The sequence below is a fragment of the Oncorhynchus kisutch genome, unplaced genomic scaffold (genome assembly GCF_002021735.2).
Source record: "Oncorhynchus kisutch isolate 150728-3 unplaced genomic scaffold, Okis_V2 Okis05a-Okis16b_hom, whole genome shotgun sequence".
Taxonomy (NCBI): Eukaryota; Metazoa; Chordata; class Actinopteri; order Salmoniformes; family Salmonidae; genus Oncorhynchus; species Oncorhynchus kisutch.
In genome coordinates this window covers 2471836-2487316 of record NW_022261982.1, presented here as the reverse complement: position 1 = coordinate 2487316, position 15481 = coordinate 2471836, and the positions used below count along the sequence as shown (strand labels likewise).

Genomic DNA, 15481 nt, shown 5'->3' with positions numbered 1-15481 from the left:
TATCTCCCTGCTTGCTAATTCGGCCTGCTAACTGCTAGCTTGTCCAGGTCCGGTCCGCTAACTGCTACCTTGTTTAGCCCGGGCCTACAAACTGTTAGCTTGTTAGCACAGGCCTGCTAACCGTCTGAATCGCCGCGTCCCAAACACCCACTGGACCCATATTTACTTTCTATCTCTTTTGACTTTTAATTTGTTTATACCTTCCGGAAACCTGCCTCACCCAATGTGATACGGAATCGCTATTATTTTTAATTTTTAGAACACACTCAAGAACCTCCAGAAGCTAACCAGCTAACTAGCTACAAGCTATTTAGTCATTGTTCGTTTTTTTTTTTACCTGGATAACACTCGCCAGTCCAGCTTCCCTGCCCCATCCACCGCTGCCCCCTGGACACTGATCTCTTGGCTACATAGCTGATGCACGCTGGACTGTCCATTAATCACGGACCTCCATTCTGCTTTTTTGTTTTATCTGTTGGCCCCGTTGCCTAGTCTACGCCATTTTACCTGCTGTTGTTGTGCTAGCTGATTAGCTGTTGTCTCACCTACTGTTTTAGCTAGCTTTCCCAATTCAACACCTGTGATTACTGTATGCCTCGCTGTATGTCTCTCTCAAATGTCAATATGCCTTGTATACTGTTGTTCAGGTTAGTTATCATTGTTTTAGTTCACAATGGAGCCCCTAGTTCCACTCTTCATACCCCTGATAACTCCTTTGTCCCACCTCCCACACATGCAGTGACCTCACCCATTACAACCAGCATGTCCAGAGATACAACCTCTCTCATCATCACCCAGTGCCTGGGCTTTCCTCCGCTGTACCCGCACCCCACCATACCCCTGTCTGCGCATTATGCCCTGAATATATTCTACCATGCCCAGAAACCTGCTCCTCTTATTCTCTGTCCCCAACGCTCTAGGCGACCAGTTTTGATAGCCTTTAGCCGCACCCTCATACTACTCCTTCTCTGTTCCGCGGGTGATGTGGAGGTAAACCCAGACCCTGCATGTCCCCAGGCACCCTCATTTGTTGACTTCTGTGATCGAAAAAGCCTTGGTTTCATGCATGTCAACATCAGAAGCCTCCTCCCTAAGTTTGTTTTACTCACTGCTTTAGCACCCTGATGTCCTTGCTGTGTCTGAATCCTGGCTCAGGAAGGCCACCAAAAATTCAGAGATTTCCATACCCAACTATAACATCTTCCGTCAAGATAGAACTGCCAAAGGGGGAGGAGTTGCAGTCTACTGCAGAGATAGCCTGCAAAGTAATGTCATACTTTCCAGGTCCATACCCAAACAGTTCGAACTACTAATTTTGAAAATTACTCTCTCCAGAAATAAGTCTCTCACTGTTGCCGCCTGCTACCGACCCCCCTCAGCTCCCAGCTGCGCCCTGGACACCATTTGTGAATTGATCGCCCCCCATCTAGCTTCAGAGTTTGTTCTGTTAGGTGACCTAAACTGGGATATGCTTAACACCCCGCCAGTCATACAATCTAAGCTAGATGCCCTCAATCTCACACAAATCATCAAGGAACCCACCAGGTACAACCCTAACTCTGTAAACAAGGGCACCCTCATAGAAGTCATCCTGACCAACTGGCCCTCCAAATACACCTCCGCTGTCTTCAACCAGGATCTCAGCGATCACTGCCTCATTGCCTGTATCCGCTACGGAGCTGCAGTCAAACGACCACCCCTCATCACTGTCAAACGCTCCCTAAAACACTTCGGCCCCCTTGAACTTTGCGACCTTTTGCCACATTTCAGGCTTCAAACATAAAGATATAAAACTGTATTTTTTTGTGAAGAATCAACAACAAGTGGGACACAATCATGAAGTGGAACGACATTTATTGGATATTTCAGACTTTTTTAACATATCAAAAACTGAAAAATTGGGCGTGCAAAATTATTCAGCCCCTTTACTTTCAGTGCAGCAAACTCTCTCCAGAAGTTCAGTGAGGATCTCTGAATGATCCAATGTTGACCTAAATGACTAATGATGATAAATACAATCCACCTGTGTGTAATCAAGTCTCCGTATAAATGCACCTGCACTGTGATAGTCTCAGAGGTCTGTTAAAAGCGCAGAGAGCATCATGAAGAACAAGGAACACACCAGGCAGGTCCGAGATACTGTTGTGAAGAAGTTTAAAGCTGGATTTGGATACAAAAAGATTTCCCAAGCTTTAAACATCCCAAGGAGCACTGTGCAAGCGATAATATTGAAATGGAAGGAGTATCAGACCACTGCAAATCTACCAAGACCTGGCCGTCCCTCTAAACTTTCAGCTCATACAAGGAGAAGACTGATCAGAGATGCAGCCAAGAGGCCCATGATCACTCTGGATGAACTGCAGAGATCTACAGCTGAGGTGGGAGACTTTGTCCATAGGACAACAATCAGTCGTATATTGCACAAATCTGGCCTTTATGGAAGAGTGGCAAGAAGAAAGCCATTTCTTAAAGATATCCATAAAAAGTGTTGTTTAAAGTTTGCCACAAGCCACCTGGGAGACACACCAAACATGTGGAAGAAGGTGCTCTGGTCAGATGAAACCAAAAATGAACTTTTTGGCAACAATGCAAAACGTTATGTTTGGCGTAAAAGCAACACAGCTCATCACCCTGAACACACCATCCCCACTGTCAAACATGGTGGTGGCAGCATCATGGTTTGGGCCTGCTTTTCTTCAGCAGGGACAGGGAAGATGGTTAAAATTGATGGGAAGATGGATGGAGCCAAATACAGGACCATTCTGGAAGAAAACCTGATGGAGTCTGCAAAAGACCTGAGACTGGGACGGAGATTTGTCTTCCAACAAGACAATGATCCAAAACATAAAGCAAAATCTACAATGGAATGGTTCAAAAATAAACATATCCAGGTGTTAGAATGGCCAAGTCAAAGTCCAGACCTGAATCCAATCGAGAATCTGTGGAAAGAACTGAAAACTGCTGTTCACAAATGCTCTCCATCCAACCTCACTGAGCTCGAGCTGTTTTGCAAGGAGGAATGGGAAAAATGTTCAGTCTCTCGATGTGCAAAACTGATAGAGACATACCCCAAGCGACTTACAGCTGTAATTGCAGCAAAAGGTGGCGCTACAAAGTATTAACTTAAGGGGGCTGAATAATTTTGCACGCCCAATTTTTCAGTTTTTGATTTGTTAAAAAGTTTGAAATATCCAATAAATGTCGTTCCACTTCATGATTGTGTCCCACTTGTTGTTGATTCTTCACAAAAAAATACAGTTTTATATCTTTATGTTTGAAGCCTGAAATGTGGCAAAAGGTCGCAAAGTTCAAGGGGGCCGAATACTTTCGCAAGGCACTGTAGGTTGGAGGACATCCCCCGGGAAGTTGTCATAATTACTGTGTAAGTCTATGGAAGGTGGTGAGGACCATGAGACTCCTAGGTTTTGTATTGATGTCAATGTACTCAGAGGAGGAGAGAGGCTAGCTGTCCTCCGGCTACACCGTGGTGCTTCCCTACAGAGTGTATTGAGTTGATTTACTTTATTTGTATAATTTTATTTTTTAACCCTTTTTCTCCCCAATTTTGTGAGATCCAAGTGATAGTTATAGTCTTGCTCCATAGCTGCAAGTCCCGTACGGACATGGGAGAAGCAAAGGTAGAGAGCCATCCTCTCGAACACGACCCTGCCAAGCTCCACTGCTTCTTGACACACTGCTCGCTTAACCCGGAAGCCGGGTTATATGTCGGAGGAAACACTGTACAACGTGCAACCGTGTCAGCGTGCATGCGCGATGAGACAAGGCCATCCCGGCTGGCCAATCCCTCCCTTAACCCGGACGACGCTGGGCCAATTGTGCGTTGCCTCATGAGTCTCCTGGTCATGGCCGGCTGCGACACAGTTCGGGAACGAGCCCAGATCTGTAGTGACTCCTCAAGCACTGCACTGCAGTTTTAATCAATTATTTGGTGACGTGATTATATTTATTATAGTTTTATCTAAAAATAATAACTTTTTAAATGTTTAAAAATATACATTTAAATGAAATTCACTGAGGAAGATGGTCCTCCCCTTCCTCCTCTAAGGAGCCTCCACTGATCGGTATGGTGCTGAAAAGGTTATATATGAGGTTACAAAGTGGTTAAAGAACCTAATAAAGCTTCAAATCCACCCTTTTGTTATAAAGAATGTTGCTTGTGACTTATAAACACATCAACTTGTTTGTTACTTATATTGTCTTTGTTTAGACACATACTAGTATCTCCCCATCGTTTAGTAGCTTCACTTTATTGTCTTTGTTTAGACACATACTAGTATCTCCCCATCGTTTAGTAGCTTCACTTCATTGTCTTTGTTTAGACACATACTAGTATCTCCCCATCGTTTAGTAGCTTCACTTCATTGTCTTTATTTAGACACATACTAGTATCTCCCCATCGTTTAGTAGCTTCACTTCATTGTCTTTGTTTAGACACATACTAGTATCTCCCCATCGTTTAGTAGCTTCACTTCATTGTCTTTGTTTAGACACATACTAGTATCTCCCCATCGTTTAGTAGCTTCACTTCATTGTCTTTGTTTAGACACATACTAGTATCTCCCTATCGTTTAGTAGCTTCACTTCATTGTCTTTGTTTAGACACATACTAGTATCTCCCCATCGTTTAGTAGCTTCACTTCATTGTCTTTATTTAGACACATACTAGTATCTCCCAATCGTTTAGTAGCTTCACTTCATTGTCTTTGTTTAGACACATACTAGTATCTCCCCATCGTTTAGTAGCTTCACTTCATTGTCTTTGTTTAGACACATACCAGTATCTCCCTATCGTTTAGTAGCTTCACTTCATTGTCTTTGTTTAGACACATACTAGTATCTCCCCATCGTTTAGTAGCTTCACTTCATTGTCTTTATTTAGACACATACTAGTATCTCCCCATCGTTTAGTAGCTTCACTTCATTGTCTTTGTTTAGACACATACTAGTATCTCCCTATCGTTTAGTAGCTTCACTTCATTGTCTTTGTTTAGACACATACTAGTATCTCCCCATCGTTTAGTAGCTTCACTTCATTGTCTTTGTTTAGACACATACTAGTATCTCCCCATCGTTTAGTAGCTTCACTTCATTGTCTTTATTTAGACACATACTAGTATCTCCCCATCGTTTAGTAGCTTCACTTCATTGTCTTTGTTTAGACACATACTAGTATCTCCCCATCGTTTAGTAGCTTCACTTCATTGTCTTTGTTTAGACACATACTAGTATCTCCCCATCGTTTAGTAGCTTCACTTCATTGTCTTTGTTTAGACACATACTAGTATCTCCCCATCGTTTAGTAGCTTCACTTCATTGTCTTTGTTTAGACACATACTAGTATCTCCCCATCGTTTAGTAGCTTCACTTCATTGTCTTTGTTTCGACACATACTAGTATCTCCTAATCGTTTAGTAGCTTCACTTCATTGTCTTTGTTTAGACACATACTAGTATCTCCCCATCGTTTAGTAGCTTCACTTCATTGTCTTTGTTTAGACACATACTAGTATCTCCCCATCGTTTAGTAGCTTCACTTCATTGTCTTTGTTTAGACACATACTAGTATCTCCCCATCGTTTAGTAGCTTCACTTCATTGTCTTTGTTTAGACACATACTAGTATCTCCCCATCGTTTAGTAGCTTCACTTCATTGTCTTTGTTTCGACACATACTAGTATCTCCCCATCGTTTAGTAGCTTCACTTCATTGTCTTTGTTTAGACACATACTAGTATCTCCCCATCGTTTAGTAGCTTCACTTCATTGTCTTTGTTTAGACACATACTAGTATCTCCCCATCGTTTTGTAGCTTCACTTCATTGTCTTTGTTTAGACACATACTAGTATCTCCCCATCGTTTAGTAGCTTCACTTCATTGTCTTTGTTTAGACACATACTAGTATCTCCCCATCGTTTAGTAGCTTCACTTCATTGTCTTTATTTAGACACATACTAGTATCTCCCCATCGTTTAGTAGCTTCACTTCATTGTCTTTGTTTATACACATACTAGTATCTCCCCATCGTTTAGTAGCTTCACTTCATTGTCTTTGTTTAGACACATACTAGTATCTCCCCATCGTTTAGTAGCTTCACTTCATTGTCTTTGTTTAGACACATACTAGTATCTCCCCATCGTTTAGTAGCTTCACTTCATTGTCTTTGTTTAGACACATACTAGTATCTCCCCATCGTTTAGTAGCTTCACTTCATTGTCTTTGTTTAGACACATACTAGTATCTCCCCATCGTTTAGTAGCTTCACTTCATTGTCTTTATTTAGACACATACTAGTATCTCCCCATCGTTTAGTAGCTTCACTTCATTGTCTTTATTTAGACACATACTAGTATCTCCCCATCGTTTAGTAGCTTCACTTCATTGTCTTTATTTAGACACATACTAGTATCTCCCCATCGTTTAGTAGCTTCACTTCATTGTCTTTGTTTAGACACATACTAGTATCTCCCCATCGTTTAGTAGCTTCACTTCATTGTCTTTATTTAGACACATACTAGTATCTCCCCATCGTTTAGTAGCTTCACTTTATTGTCTTTGTTTAGACACATACTAGTATCTCCCCATCGTTTAGTAGCTTCACTTTATTGTCTTTGTTTAGACACATACTAGTATCTCCCCATCGTTTAGTAGCTTCACTTTATTGTCTTTGTTTAGACACATACTAGTATCTCCCCATCGTTTAGTAGCTTCACTTCATTGTCTTTATTTAGACACATACTAGTATCTCCCCATCGTTTAGTAGCTTCACTTCATTGTCTTTATTTAGACACATACTAGTATCTCCCCATCGTTTAGTAGCTTCACTTCATTGTCTTTATTTAGACACATACTAGTATCTCCCCATCGTTTAGTAGCTTCACTTCATTGTCTTTGTTTAGACACATACTAGTATCTCCCCATCGTTTAGTAGCTTCACTTCATTGTCTTTATTTAGACACATACTAGTATCTCCCCATCGTTTAGTAGCTTCACTTTATTGTCTTTGTTTAGACACATACTAGTATCTCCCCATCGTTTAGTAGCTTCACTTTATTGTCTTTGTTTAGACACATACTAGTATCTCCCCATCGTTTAGTAGCTTCACTTTATTGTCTTTGTTTAGACACATACTAGTATCTCCCCATCGTTTAGTAGCTTCACTTCATTGTCTTTATTTAGACACATACTAGTATCTCCCCATCGTTTAGTAGCTTCACTTCATTGTCTTTGTTTAGACACATACTAGTATCTCCCCATCGTTTAGTAGCTTCACTTCATTGTCTTTATTTAGACACATACTAGTATCTCCCCATCGTTTAGTAGCTTCACTTCATTGTCTTTGTTTAGACACATACTAGTATCTCCCCATCGTTTAGTAGCTTCACTTCATTGTCTTTGTTTAGACACATACTAGTATTAAAACCTTGGAGGGATTAAGGTTATAGAACATCTCACAGTAGGAGGATTTGAAGCCAACAAAAACTAAAAGAGACAGAGTTTATTATGTTGACCCCATAGAAATGAAGGGTGGATCAACTGTAAATACGCATATAACATATGAAAGGTCGACTGCAACACTAAATGAACACAAACATCCCCACGGGAGCGGGTTTGTAATGACTCTAAATACAACATATAGATTAGATAGATAATGGATACAGACAACAGTTCAATTGTAATAGTTAGAGAAGTATTGGCTCTGCATACAGCTTGATCTTACCTGACAAAGTTGTCATCTCTGCAGGGAAAACAGTGATAGAGCAGATGTTTTGGTCAATGTTTACTTGACCTCTGACCCAGATCTGCAAAGACTGTTGTTTACTTTACCTCTCTGACCCAGATCTGCAAGGGCTGTTGTTTACTTTACCTCTCTGACCCAGATCTGCAAGGGCTGTTGTTTACTTTACCTCTCTGACCCAGATCTGCAAGGGCTGTTGTTTACTTTACCTCTCTGACCCAGATCTGCAAGGGCTGTTGTTTACTTTACCTCTCTGACCCAGATCTGCAAGGGCTGTTGTTTACTTTACCTCTCTGACCCAGATCTGCAAGGGCTTGTTTGGCCAACACCAGCTACTGTTTACCCTAGCCGGCCTTGCAGTGGCATTCCTCACGTATGTACAAATGCTTTAACTATTTTGATACCTCCATTTTGCTGAGATTAACATTTTACGTAGCAGGGACACTATTTAAAGCAGAATTGTGGGTAGTGTCGTGTCTTTGGCTATGCCGGATTAAGTGATATGACATGCTATTCTATAAAATAATTTATCCGTAATTAATATCACTTGATTGAGCTAATCATGCAAATGTAATTAACTAGAGAGACGGGGCACCACAAAATAATATTTATAGAGCTGTTATCTTCCGAAAAAACTCTTAAAGACCTAGTAATATTTTACATCAATAGCAGTCAATATTAATCCTCACCTTAATTCAGTCTCAACTGAAAGTTGTAAATTCTTGGTTATCTGCACAAACCCTGGCTAACAAGTTGAATCAGCAATACAAAATTGGGTTAAATTATTTATTTGCTAAATACCTAACTAATCACACAGAATTACACATACACATAATTAATCATAACTTGATTACAAATTACGTCATAAAGGAAAACGTCCCTTGCGGGCAGAACAGATATGACAGCTGGTTACACAAAAGAAAAGGGGCTGGGTTTGAGTGAAGGAGCGGGAAGACTGAGGAACAAAGGGCGAAGCTGTGCTATCGTAAATACAGTATCTTATGCATCCTAAATTACCGCCCATTTGGAAAAGGAAAATGCAATAAATATTTACTCTGAGCTGCGCTTCGGTAGGTTGGAGGTAGATGGAAGGCCGTGTTGCCCAACCGAGTCCTTTCTCCTTTGAAGAATGTCTCTGCTGGTAAATTGGATACGTTGTAGTAACGTTGTTGTGTGGTAGAAGGGATACTCTGTCTGTTCCTTCCTAACCTGCATTTGCAGCTGCTGTTGCTAACTCAACGGCTAGGAGGTATCACTTCTGTAGTGAATAAGAGTTCAAAGGACCATTCGCAACCTGATGTTGGCTTCGTTCTGTAGTTATTATCTGAACCATTCTGACATCGGACCTTCGTCCTCAGATCCTCGGAACAGGAGGTTACATTGTCGTCAAGGCTTTATATAGGAAGGGAGAGGAGGGCGGGTTTGAAAAGTTTTATAGCCCATGTCCCTTCACAGGGGCGGGCCACTGATTGAGCAGAGCCCTAACTTATGAAAACCCAAATCTCACATTTTAGAAGCTAAAATCACATTTCATCCCATCACAAATAATTTAATATTCAAACATTTATATTGAACAACAATTCCATGTGAATCCGATAACTCTGATGTGTAGACTTTCCACTGTAGAGTTTATGTCATCTTATCATTGATGAGAATGTCTCAGATGACAACCGAACTGACATTGTATTCATTAAGTACCAGCGCATATGTTCAATTGGTCGGATTACCAACCTCCTGATTTTCCCAGAATCTCTATGTTAACCAAGGGTTTTGCAAATGTAACATCAGTTGGGTAGAGAGAGAAAAAAGGGGGGAAGAGGTATTTATGACTGTCATAAACCTACCCCCAGGCCAACGTCATGACAGTAGTATGGGCATTGCCAGGTGATTCATTACAAAAGATGATTACAGAAACAGAGTTATTGTACATATTAAATTAGTGTGGCTAAACCACTTCTGGTTTTTGTTTCTACCTGGTAGTTAATTTGCACTCACCTGGTGTCCCAGGTCTAAGTCAGTCCCTGATTAGAAGTAGAGGATGAAACCCAGAAGTGGTTTGGCCCTCCAGGACCAGAATTGAACAGCCTTGAATTATAGCATTAAATTAGAGTATTACGTTTTCTTGGTTTTATCAAAACGTCACAATGTAGAGGAACTGAGTAAGTATCTCAAGGCACATTGAATATATAAAAAAATGTAATGACTTGACATTGGATTAATTATTCAATTATATGTTTTACAGTGTTTTTATGTTAAATCCATGCCATCAAGTTTTCCCTTCAGAGTTTCAATTTTTTAAATAAAGAACTCCCCCTCCAAATGTACTGTGTACTTTGTTTTCTATAAAATGTGATGGGGTACATACAGGAAAACATCATGATCACTACTATAAGGTTTTAACCTGGGTTGGTACACAAAACTGGATTACTCAGATTGGTCTGCCATTTCTACACCAGTTTAATTTCTTCATATCAAAACACAATCTAGTCTAAAACAACATAGTTGTAATCGTCAAGAGATGATCACTCATCTACAAGACATTTTAAAATTATAATCATCCTACATAAAATAAGCCTTTGTTGAAAAGTAAAAATGCTTACTTTGTTGACCACCTAAGACAAAAATACATTGCAGTGTTCACAGCATTCTCGCGAAAAAAAAAACGCTGACATGTTAAAAGTCCAGCTATTTACATGACAATACTGCCGTTGATCCATGGATTATAAAGAGAGGACGCACCTCCCAACCCTTGCTGAGTGCCAGTGAGACCAAAGTTAACCTTCACAATGGGAAAGGTAAGGCTGGTTTTTATGCTATGCATATGTTGTGCCTCTGCATTCCTTCATAGATTATTCTACTGAAATCAATAAAAGGGGATGAGATTCATTAAAGGTAATGTGTGCCTCTGATCAGGAATTTTAGTCTGTACAATATTACAAAATAATTCTAAATCTTGGGGCTTTCTGCCGGGGAAGAGATCTGGTCTTACACAATAAAACACCTCAATTGATCTGTTTTTTAGATCATTTTCTACGAAGACAGAAACTTCCAGGGTCACTCTTATGAGTGCGGTGGAGAATGCTCTGACCTACATGCCCACTTTCGCCGCTGCAACTCCATCAAGGTGGAGAGCGGCAACTGGATGGTGTACGAGAGGCCCAGCTACATGGGCTATCAGTACTTCCTGAAGGAAGGCGAGTTCTCCGACTACCAGCGTTGGATGGGCTTCAATGACTGCGTCAGGTCCTGCCGCATGATCCCCCAGGTAAGAGACAGATTAAGGAAGAGGTTAAAGAGATCCCGTTAACTCTGAAGTATTGGAGGGATTCTAAAGTATTACAGGGACTTCTGGACCTTTGTAGTTTGATCCCAAAACTACAGGAAATGAACTGCTGGATTCTGAGCAGTGCAGGCTGGTGGAGAAAGAAATGGGGAGGACAGGCTTATTATCCTTCCCATTTCTCCCTCCACCAGCCTCCACTGACTCTGAGGTTGGACGTAGTCTACCACATATTTTTCTCTGTATCCACAGCACCAGGGATCTCACCGTATGAGAATCTTCGAGCGCTCCGAGTTCGGAGGACAGATGACGGAGTTGACAGACGACTGCCCCAACCTCTACGAGCGCTTCCATTACAATGACATCTACTCTTGCAATGTGATGGAGGGCTCCTGGCTTTTGTATGAGCACCCCAACTACAGGGGGCGCCAGTACCTGCTGACCCCGGGAGAGTACAGGAGATACAACGAGTGGGGAAGCATGAGCGCCAGAGTGGGTTCCATCAGACATATTGATATGTAAGAAGCTGAATGTATGACTCTTGAATCAATGACCAATGGGAAATCATGTTGAAATAAATCCATCCACACAGAGCCTTTTTTCCTGCCTTTTGTATTTTAAACCACGGAGAAAGAATGAATATGCAAATGTATCTGTTAGGTTGGTTGAACTTTTAAAAGGTTTTACCATGAATTAACTCCCATATTACCGTGGTTTACTGAGTGAAACTGTGGAGTGAATCGACCTAGAATAGACCATGTGTGTACCCTAAATATCACATCAAATATTTGTATTTATTGGTTATTGTCATGAACAGGCTGTTCATGACAATTTGAGAATTATATGAAATGAATACCTTACATATTTTGCTTTGCACTCACATTTGTGTAATGTGTTACAGATGTAGGATCCTAATTTGATCACCCTGTTTCTGGTGAACTTTCCTGCAATGCATTAAAAAAGGCTTCTGAAGTTTGTCATTACCACTTTGACATTTCAGACGTATTTACCCTTACGAAAAATGTATCAACCCCAATCCCATTAATTATAATCCACATAATAATTCACATTTCCTGTTGCTGCAGGATTATTTTCATGCTGTAGCAAACTGGCTCAATTTAAGATCCTACATCTGTACTCAGCAGAATCTGCTAATATTTTCATTCATGATACAATAGGGAAATGTCTGGGCAACTCATAGTCAGCACTGTTGATTGAAGAACTTGAGTTACAGAATGGGAATTGATTATATTGCAACATAAGTGCATCTGATGATGATCAGGTGCATCTGATGATGTTAACGTTGTATTTTTGAACCGTCTTCCATGTTGTAATGGCTTGAATGGAATCATTGGAACGGTATCAATCACATGAAAACAGTGCGTTTCAAGCCGTTCCATTGGTTCCATTCCAGCCATTATGATGAGCCCGTCCTCCTATAGTTCCTCCCACCAGCGTAGCCCGTCCTCCTATAGTTCCTCCCACCAGCGTAGCCCGTCCTCCTATAGTTCCTCCCACCAGCGTAGCCCGTCCTCCTATAGTTCCTCCCACCAGCGTAGCCCGTCCTCCTATAGTTCCTCCCACCAGCGTACTCTACCATGCATATGCGTACATTTATTGTTATACAATGCCGTTAAAGTGCATGATACTGTAACACTAAATATTGAATACAAATCCCTCTGTGTTCTGTGGATGGTTCTAGAAGCACCTGCACAAGTGTTCACTGTTTGGAGACACATACTGTTTGTAGACACACACTGTTTGGAGACACATACTGTTTGGAGACATACTGTTTGGAGACACATACTGTTTGGAGACACATACTGTTTGGAGACACATACTGTTTGGAGACACATACTGTTTGGAGACACACTGTTTGGAGACACATACTGTTTGGAGACACACTGTTTGGAGACACACTGTTTGGAGACACTGTTTGGAGACACTGTTTGGAGACACATACTGTTTGGAGACACATACTGTTTGGAGACACTGTTTGGAGACACATACTGTTTGGAGACACATACTGTTTGGAGACATACTGTTTGGAGACACACACTGTTTGGAGACACATACTGTTTGGAGACACATACTGTTTGGAGACATACTGTTTGGAGACACACACTGTTTGGAGACACATACTGTTTGGAGACATACTGTTTGGAGACACACACTGTTTGGAGACACACACTGTTTGGAGACACATACTGTTTGGAGACATACTGTTTGGAGACACACACTGTTTGGAGACACATACTGTTTGGAGACATACTGTTTGGAGACACACACTGTTTGGAGACACACACTGTTTGGAGACACACTGTTTGGAGACACATACTGTTTGGAGACATACTGTTTGGAGACACACACTGTTTGGAGACACATACTGTTTGGAGACACATACTGTTTGGAGACACATACTGTTTGGAGACATACTGTTTGGAGACATACTGTTTGGAGACACATACTGTTTGGAGACACACTGTTTGGAGACACACTGTTTGGAGACACACACTGTTTGGAGACACATACTGTTTGGAGACACACACTGTTTGGAGACACACTGTTTGGAGACACACTGTTTGGTTGAACATGCAGCTTTATTGAGAACAGACATGGAACATAGAACTTTTAGTTGTTGGAGTCAGAGATCCGTCTGAGGGATCCGATCCTGGGGCTCAGGCCTCCCCAGTCGCTGGGTCTGCGATACTCGCCAGGCTTCAGGTAGTACTGTCTGCCCTTGTAGTTGGGCTGGTCGTACATGAGCCAATGGCCGTCCATCACGTTGCAGGAGTTGATGTCGGACATACGGAAGCGGTCCTGGACATTGGGACAGTCGTCGTTCAGCTCCTGCATCTGGCCACTCATGTCGGGGCGATCGTACAGCCTCATCCTGTAGGAGCCGCGGTGCTACAGGACGATGAAAGAGAGGTCATATTGGGTTTTTACATTACTACAAATTAGAGGTCAATTATTAGTGATGAGCGTAGCCCTGTGTTTGAGGCATCTACACTGGGTTTACCATGGGGATCATGCGGCAGGACCTGATACAGTCATTGATGCCAATCATGCGTTGGTTGTCATTGTACTCTCCTCTCCTCAGGAAGTACTGGTGGCCAGTGTAGTTGGGCCTCTCGTAGACCATGAACATGCCACTCTCCACCTTGATAGAGTTGCAGCGGTTGAAGTAGGAGTGCAGGTCGGCACAGTCGCTCATGCACTCATGGTGCCGACCCTGGAAATTCCTGTCCTCATAGAAGATGATCTGCAAAGGGGAGTGTAAACATTTTAAAGCATAATTTTAAAAAATCTTACGTCTATTGAACTGATGTATTTTTTTCAATGTTGTGGTCATTATATGGTGGACAAAACAAAATGTTTGATGTTTTTTTCCAGTTATACTATAAAACTAGTCATATGAAATCAGGTGGGTGCCTGACTTACCTTTCCCATTGTCATGGTTGCGTGAGGGGCAGATAGACAGTCAATGGTCACTCTTTCTGTGCCTCTCTCCTTTTATAAAAAGCAGCTGTGTGATTGCGCAGCATAAAGTATTGTCATTCAAATCGTGATCTGGAGTTAGCACACAAATCTGTTTATGTATAGCCATGCCTTATTGTGTGGCGAGTTATTGTTGTTGGCCAGTTTTCACACGTTCATCACTATTGTCAGAAAACACTACTGTATACTGGAGATCTGGTGCGTGGCTGGGCTTAGCATCAGCAAAACAACTCAACCAGACATTTAGCATATCATTGTAATTCACAAACACCGTCAATTTCAATTGTGTCCTTTTATGCACAATTCTGCAAATGTAACAGCTTATAAAATGCCTTTCTGGGATTGAATCCGTGAGAATGAGCCACAGAATATGTTTCTTACTTCTAGATGTAGGCATGCACTCTGAAAACGCTGACGTTACTGTAAATGATGTGATGAACTGTTGTTTGGCCCCACACATTCATTGTTCTGTTCTATACTTAAAGGTCTGTGTATTGTGGGCGAACAAAATATCTGACTATATGAATATGCATTTATGTAATCCTATATCATGTTTACAGACATAATGGACAACAATATTGCCATGGTGTCATTAGCAGTAAAAAACTGTGGTAATTCACTTTGAGAGGAAATACTTCATTTTCATACTGATCCGGATTTGAAAATAAACGTCAATGTGATACCGATGGTCAGTGAACGGTGACGTGATGAGTAACCTTGTCGGAGACCTGAAGACTTGCGTTAGCTCCCCAAACTAAAGGCGTTAGCTCAGTGGGCTAATACAGTCTTTGTGGTGCGCAGGGGGACCCGGATTCGAATGCCAGTCAGTCACAGAGGCAGCATCATGTCAGTGTTGTGTAACAGCAGTAGCAGTAGCCAAGCATCTAGGAAAAACCATCAGGGACATCAGGATAACTGATGGTTAAAATCTACCCAAAGCTCTAC

The 15481-nt window shown here is 41.5% G+C and overlaps 2 protein-coding genes across 2 annotated transcripts; one reads left to right on the top strand and one right to left on the bottom strand.

The window, feature by feature from the left end:
- The first annotated feature begins 10463 nt into the window (after positions 1-10463).
- On the top strand, positions 10464-11629 carry LOC116359825 (gamma-crystallin S-1-like). The gene is made up of 3 exons (XM_031813628.1): positions 10464-10550; positions 10778-11020; positions 11288-11629. The coding sequence occupies exons 1-3, from the start codon at positions 10542-10544 to the stop codon at positions 11555-11557; spliced, it is 522 nt and encodes a 173-aa protein (XP_031669488.1). The 5' UTR covers positions 10464-10541; the 3' UTR covers positions 11558-11629.
- A 1987-nt stretch (positions 11630-13616) lies between these two features.
- Positions 13617-14614, bottom strand: LOC116359824 (gamma-crystallin M2-like). Its single transcript, XM_031813627.1, has 3 exons — positions 14480-14614; positions 14058-14300; positions 13617-13945 (listed from the first exon to the last, which is right to left on the bottom strand). Exons 1-3 carry the CDS (start codon positions 14492-14494, stop codon positions 13667-13669), a joined length of 537 nt encoding a protein of 178 aa, XP_031669487.1. The 5' UTR covers positions 14495-14614; the 3' UTR covers positions 13617-13666.
- Positions 14615-15481: the final 867 nt, after the last annotated feature.

Coding starts and splice junctions, on each gene's coding strand:
- LOC116359825 (XM_031813628.1), top strand. Junction 11,021..11,287: donor CCTGCCGCATGATCCCCCAG/GTAAGAGACAGA, acceptor CTGTATCCACAG/CACCAGGGATCTCACCGTAT.
- LOC116359824 (XM_031813627.1), bottom strand. Junction 13,946..14,057: donor CCTGCCGCATGATCCCCATG/GTAAACCCAGTG, acceptor ATCGTCCTGTAG/CACCGCGGCTCCTACAGGAT.